This window comes from Dromiciops gliroides, chromosome 6, assembly GCF_019393635.1.
Source record: "Dromiciops gliroides isolate mDroGli1 chromosome 6, mDroGli1.pri, whole genome shotgun sequence".
NCBI lineage: Eukaryota > Metazoa > Chordata > Mammalia > Microbiotheria > Microbiotheriidae > Dromiciops > Dromiciops gliroides.
Window position 1 is genome coordinate 84,817,859 of NC_057866.1, and position 7,526 is coordinate 84,825,384.

A 7,526-nucleotide genomic window follows, 5' to 3' on the forward strand; every position below is an offset into this window, starting at 1 on the left:
TGTTTTGTAGATCCCCTAACTGCCCCCTCTCAGAGGTTCCTAAGCTTTCTTCCTGGGCTTTAGCTTATTATGCAAAAGAATTTGTGAGAAACTTACTCTTACCAGGGGCAATCTCTTCCCTCTCTGTTCTATTACCCCATATAAACCCCATCCTCAGTACCCATCTTTGGGTTTTCTTAGCATCTGCTATGCACCACCCCGACTTACAATTTCTCTGCCTTGATTAAAGACCTTGATTTCACTATATTGTTTTATTAATTTTCAGGTTGACAGGATAAATCACAAACTGAGAATCTCAGATGAAATCCTGGCTTGGAAGACTGCACCTCACTTTTAATAATCCCAAGGCTACATGAAATAAAGGCTGATTGTCACAGGGGAAATAGGTGGTAGAGGTCTTTAGGTATTCCTCTGTAAAGAATTTACACTTTCACACAAAGGCCAATTAAAATAAAATGGCCTTTTATTTGGGTGCTAGGGAAAGTGACCACAAGAGAAGTTGAAGACTTCACCTCAAGGGAAGGAGATGGCTTAGAAACATTCTCCTCCAACAGACAAAAAGCAAAAGCTTTTATAGAGGATAGATGGGGTGACCACTTGACAATGGGAAGATCCTTTTGGAGGTAGAAAAAACTTGATTGAGGGGTGGGATGGGAAAGACTTGAATGAGGGGTGGTGGCTCTGACTTCTGGAGTTATCTCTGTCCCCTTGATGTGGGATGGAATTTGGGGTCAAATTGATCGTGAGACACTCCAAAAGAATTACAAGACTCAGTGACTCAGTTTCCCAAGTTTTATTGCAATACTGTGGGTGACCACAGAGAGAGAACCAGAATAGTGGAAAGGTATCTCTCGAATAATGAAAGAAAAGACAGGTTGCTGGAGCCCAGGAGGCACCAGGGCCGGGCGGGCCGGGGTGGGGACTGCTTTAGCGGCGGCGGCTACAGCAGCAGCCATGAGTGGCAGTGTCTATGGAGGAGATGAAGTAGGGGCTCTTGTTTTTGACATTGGCTCCTATACAGTGAGAGCTGGCTATGCTGGTGAGGACTGTCCAAAGGTTGATTTTCCCACCGCTATTGGTGTGGTACTTGAAAGGGATGATCGGAGCACATTGATGGAGATAGAAGGGGATAAAGGCAAACAAGGTGGTGTCACGTACTACACAGATACTAATGCATTGCGTGTTCCAAGAGAGCATATGGAGGCAATATCACCTTTAAAGAATGGAATGATTGAAGATTGGGACAGCTTCCAAGCTATTTTGGATCATACCTACAAGATGCATGTCAAATCAGAAGCCAGCTTGCACCCTGTTCTGTCAGAAGTACCATGGAATACCAGAGCAAAAAGAGAGAAACTGACGGAGTTGATGTTTGAACATTACAACATCCCTGCATTCTTCCTTTGTAAAACTGCAGTTCTTACAGCATTTGCGAATGGTCGTTCCACAGGCCTGATTTTGGATAGTGGAGCCACTCATACTACTGCCATTCCAGTCCATGATGGATAGATATGTCCTTCAGCAAGGCATTGGGAAGTCACCTGTTGCTGGTGACTTTATTACCATGCAGTGTAGAGAACTGTTCCAAGAAATGAATGTAGAATTGATCCCTCCATATATGATCACATTAAAGGAGGCCATTCGTGAAGGATCCCCAGCCAATTGGAAGAGAAAAGAAAAGTTGCCACAGGTTACTAGGTCTTGGCACAACTACATGTGTAATTGTGTGATCCAAGATTTTCAAGCTTTTGTGCTCCAAGTATCAGATTTAACTTATGATGAATAAGTGGCTGCACAGATGCCAACAGTTCACTATGAATTTCCCAATGGCTACAACTGTGATTTTGGTGCTGAGCGACTTAACACCTTCACATTAGATGGATCAAATAACCCTTCAGGAATCTTATCAGGCAACACAATGTTGGGCGTGAGTCATGTTGTTACCACAAGTTTTGGGATGTGTGACATTGACATCAGACCAGGACTTTATGGCAGTGTCATAGTGGCAGGAGGAAACACTCTTATACAGAGTTTTACTGATAGACTGAATCGGGAGCTCTCTCAGAAGACACCTCCGAGTATGAAATTGAAGTTGATTGCAAATAACACAGCAGTGGAACGACGATTTAGTTCATGGATTGGTGGTTCAATTCTAGCTTCTCTGGGTACTTTTCAACAGATGTGGATTTCCAAACAAGAGTATGAAGAAGGAGGAAAACAATGTGTAGAAAGGAAATGCCCTTGAAGCTAGTTCTGAAAAAAACTGTGGCCTTCCCTATGATCCCTTACGTTTCATAGCTTTAGTATACTCAGGAAGAAAAATGAACGTCTTTTGTAGAATGTTTATATACATTTTTGCATATTTCAATTTCCATTTAACAAATTTTAAAGCCTTTATCTGGCCATATAACTTAAAATGAGTTTTTGCCTTCCTTGTAAAGCAATAACTCCTATAAGCATGTTATAATTTTTGTATAAATATTTTCTCTAAATAATTTCCTTTTAGTACCCTTCAACCGTCTGATAAGCATACTGATTTTCAAATGATTGGTAGAATTGATTTTTACTGACTAGTAAAACTTACTGCCTATACCTTTACCTCATCCTTGCAAGAACAAAATAATAAAGATTTCTATCCACCATAAAAAAAAGAAAGACAGTTATATTTTTAGTACAGATAAGTTGATTATCAGCCTCATTATAATCATCTCCACCTTGGGGAGGTACAGGGGAGGACCTGTCTTACTCATTATAATAATCTCCACCTTTGGGAGGTACAGGGGAGGGCTTATCCTAATTTGGAGTTCCTGGGGTCCTAAACCAACCCCGAGGTGGGTACTTTTTTCTGTGGAGGTGTGTTTTGGGGGTTTACACATCATAAGGTGAATCTGGGGACAAGTTTGGCCCTTTCTGTGCATGTCTCTGATTCCTATGCTTAGTTTCAGAACACCTTCATTTTTCATTAGAATTTCTATAGCCTGTCATTTTATTTAAGGTCTTCATGGCCTAGGTCCCTCTGTTCTGTCATGGGTACTGATTTCTGTGGGTAAGAGAACTTAGCATCCTGATTTGTAAGTTATCCATTAACTGGGGGGTCTGAATCCCTTCTAGAGTTCATATCTGAATTAGAGCTTGGGTCTTAGGTTTTTTCTATTAACCCCTTTTTTGCCTCCTACGTCACCTGGCACCCCCAGGTAGTAGCCACACCTAATTGACCTTCCTGCTATAGAATTTCATCTCAGGTGTGTTAGTCCTGATATTTAGTTAGCCAGTTTTAACTTTAATGGTCCCTTAATTTCTCAATATGTCCTAAACCTCATGTCACTTATCATGGTAATAATATTCTTCCAATGTTGGTGTATGATTGCAAATCGTGGAATTCTATGATCCAATAAATTGAGGTTGAGGGTTAGCAAAGGGGCAACAAGAGGTACATGGTGGTGGGGGCAGCTAGGTGGCACAGTGGATAAAGCACCAGCCCTGGATTCAGGAGGACCCGAGTTCAAATCCAACCTCAGACACTTGACACTTACTACCTGTGTGACCCTGGGCAAGTCGCTTAACCCTCATTGCCCCACTCCACCCCCTCAAAAAAAGAAAGAAAAAGAAAAGAGCGGTACATGGTAGATATGAGTAGGCTAAGACACAATCAACAAATAATTAAGATAAGGTGAAAAGGATGTGATTAATAACACATTTAAAAAGGCCAATCATATGATGAGAGCAAAGGACAACCAATTAATGGGCAGTTCATGTACTCTACTGGCATCTACTCAATGTCAAAAAATCCAGAGGTTCTGGGTGAGTCCCATGGGAAGGATATGAACTAGATTTGTCTGAGATGGATAGAAATTGATCGATCACGTTCTCCATTATTTGAAGGAATGCTCCCATCAATGAGATCTCAGGTCAAAGTATATCAATACTGTGTAGAGCTAGAGGCACTGATATGAATATTGTGATTGTAGAAGTTTCTTAATTAACCAATTCTTACTAATATATAAGCATGTGGTTAAGCTTTCATAAATATGAGAATGAATGAAAAAGCATTTATTAAGTGCTTACCATGTGCTAAATATGGGGGATACAAACAGAAAAGTAAGGCAGTCTGCTGAGAAAGAGCTAGGGAACCAACACAAGCTTTCTTCTGCCAAGCAGGCGGAAAGGCTCCTGGTGCAGTGGCAACAAAGATGGAGATGTATCATCGTTAATGTAATGTCAAGCCTAGCTATGTCATAGTAGTGAGAGAAAATGCAGCCATGCAGCTCTTCTCAAAGATAAAAACAGGAACAAGAGAGGGGACAGGGATCAATAGCTAGCTAGAACCAGTTGGAACTGGTCTAAGCCAGCAATGTGGGCAAGTGTAAACTTTTGGTGAGCCCAGTTGCTACTGCACATGCTTAATTCACAAGCTCATGAATATTAACTGCAAATACCCCAAAGGTAGAGACTGCCACCATTTTCAAAAATGAAATGTATGAAAGAATATGTAACGGGGAGAGGGGGGCAGGACATACTAAGGGGATACATAGGTAGACTCTTCTAGGAAGACTATGCACCACCCATGCACCCATCCAAATAGGGGAAAGGAAGGGAGGGACCTTATGCATTAAGAGGAGGAATTTAAGCTTGTCTGTGGCTTTGCTCTAGTGCACTTCTCTGAGCATAATCGAGAGTGCATGTTCTTGGCAGAATGCAATAAAAAGGCTTCATTCATACTCTGCTGCAAGTCTGATTATTTGTGAGTATTCCCTACTTCCCACAACTTTTGAGGGCTAATCTGGGATCTTAAAATGGGTAATTGGACTCAGAGGACCCAGAGTTGGTTAGTAGAATGCATCCTGCTGAAGTTTTAGTGGCTGTCTGGCTTCTCTGCCTTCTAGGATTATTCTCCCTGAAAACCTGAAGAGACTGCAGTGGGGGGTATTGGTAAATGCAAAGCAAAACCAAGGTGAACTGTTGCCTTCAGGCAATTCCATGCACAGACCCAGGTAAGAAAATTAGACTGTTAAGTATTGCCTGGGTGATCAGGGATGTCAAGTCCAAGAATCTCTCTACCGTGTCTTTTGTGTTCTGCTATCTTCTTATTGGTATTCTGTGAAGTCATACCAAAGGCATGATATCCTTTGGTTCTGAAGAAATCTAAGACTGTATGGGGCTGGATATAGTCTTCAGCCCTTTATTTCATGACAACTTGGCCACAGGGCTATTCATAGAACTTAGGAGTATAGAACAAGAGGTGAAGGAACCTCAGAGGCCTTTTAGTCAAATTTCCTTAATTTATAGAGAAGGAAAGTGAAGCACATGGGGGAACCCAAACTTTCACAGGATATAAAAAGCCATGATTGCTGCTTTTACTTAGTTTCCTACATCTCAGCTTGCCTCAAATGTAATTATATCAGCAGTTAGCTTGTTTCTGATATTATTTATTCCCTGAACACAAGAACTTGCTTCAGTATAATTCATTGTAATTCATTACTATAGCAAAGGCTATTAATTTATCATTTCAATTTCTTAAATTTATTTTTCTTTTTTAATCATAAAAGTATTTTATTATTTTCTAGTTATATGCAGAGATAATTTAACATTTGTTTTTATAAGATTTCTAGTTCCAAACTTTTCTTCCTCCCTCCCTTTCCTCCTCCCACCCCTCTCGTCCCCAAGACAGCAATCTGATATAGGTTATATATGTACAATCACAAACATTTCTGCATTAGTCATGTTGTAAAAGAAGAATAAGAACAAGAGGGAAAAATCTCAAAAAAGAAAAAAAAAGTAGAAACAGTATGGTTCAATCTGCATCTAGATTCCATGGTTCTTTTTTCTGGATTTGGAGAACAATTCCAAAGGACTCATGATGGGAAATATCTTGGACCATTGTATTGCTAAGAAGAGTTAAGTCTATCACACCTGATCATCACACAATGCTGTTGTGGGTTCTGCTATTCTAAAAATTGTCTTATGGCATTTTTTTTTTAAGGTATTTGGAGGGGTCTTGCGGAAAGCTCAGGGAAGTTGCTGCCTTTCCTCCACCATCTTGGCTCTACCCACCCCTCCATTGAAATTATTGTTACAGTATATTATCACATAATGTAGTGGGAAGGGCACTGACAAGAAATCCAGCCTTCAAATTGAATCCCATTCTGCCTTCTTCTAGATATGTGAAATGAGCAAGTTACTTCACCTCTGAACTTCAGTTTCCTCATCTTCAAAAGAGGGAGTGAGAATAGCACCTCTTCTACAACCCCTTGTTGAATCAAATGATAGATATGGATTACATGTAGTTATTTATATATAGCTATCTATACACATACACACATATACATATGACAGAAAGAAAGCAACAAACAGAGAGATAAAGACAGACACCAAACACCATGAATTGTGGGTTCAGAGAGTAAGGAGAAAGAGAAAGGGAGGATGAGCTGGAACAACTAAGTATAAGATTCTATTTTGGGGAAGGGGTGGCTGTAGTAGCATCCATTGGCAAGAGGTATACATGCTGCAGGTATAAAGACTACAAAACAATTGCAGTCAGAGAGGAAGGCCCTACAGGTATTTTGAAAAGTGAAGTCTGATTAGAGTGTGCTAAAACTTGGTTCCAGCTGCTAGACCTGATATCTGAGGACAAAAAATTTAACTCCTTCTCCAGTGACTGTCCTGGGCAGACATTTTATATACACATGACTTTTGCCTCCTGTAAGCAATGATTAAAAGTTATCTGTGACTCATGTATGTTAACTGATTCTGTGTGTGTGTGTGTGTGTGTGTGTGTGTGTGTGTAGACTGATGCTAGTAACTAATTTTGGTATACACAAATCTGAACTGATTAGAGATTTAAACCTCTGTCTAAAAACACTAGGGCAGGGCAGCTAGGTGGTGCAGTGGATAAAACACCAGCCTGGATTCAGGAGGACCTGAGTTCAAATCCAGTCTCAGACCCTTGACATTTACTAGTTGTGTGACCCTAGGCAAGTCATTTAACCTTCATTGCCCCACCAAAAACAAACAAACAAAAACCCTAGGGCTTTCTGCTGGGTTTTTGAGTTAAATGAAATGAGAAGCTTATAAAACTTACTGATAAAGTCAAAACCCTAAATTCCTAAGTAGCTGACAAACCAAACACCTCAAGAACATGCATTCTTAGTCCAAAGGAGTAATTGGTGAGCCAGATTCAGGTAACTTGAAATGTAAGCCTCTCAGTTAAACTGTAGAAATCTGGATGGCATGATACAAAAAAAAAAAAAAAAAGGTCATTTTACCTTGAAGTCTGGTTGAAACTCTAATCATAAGAGAAGAAATGAGAGTCGCTTCTCTTTCATTTCCACCTAAATTGTCAAACCTTGCACAACAGCAACTTCAAAACTTTAAAGTCCTAATCTAATTGTTAGAATTGGAGGGAGTGCATGCATGCATAATGGATATCTACAGCTCAATGGCAGTCAGACAGATAGAGACTAAGGTAGGGTCTTCTCTCAAAGTTATGTGGTAAATATCTATTAAACAACTCAGACCGTGATGGGGAA

General features: G+C 40.2%; 1 protein-coding gene across 1 annotated transcript; it reads left to right on the forward strand.

Annotated features, from left to right (window-relative positions):
- Positions 1-954: 954 nt before the first annotated feature.
- On the forward strand, positions 955-2,310 carry LOC122732556 (actin-like protein 6A). Its single transcript, XM_043972780.1, is given in 2 exon segments — positions 955-1,506; positions 1,508-2,310. Coding segments are annotated over 2 exon segments (1,290 nt in total). The 3' UTR covers positions 2,246-2,310.
- Positions 2,311-7,526: the final 5,216 nt, after the last annotated feature.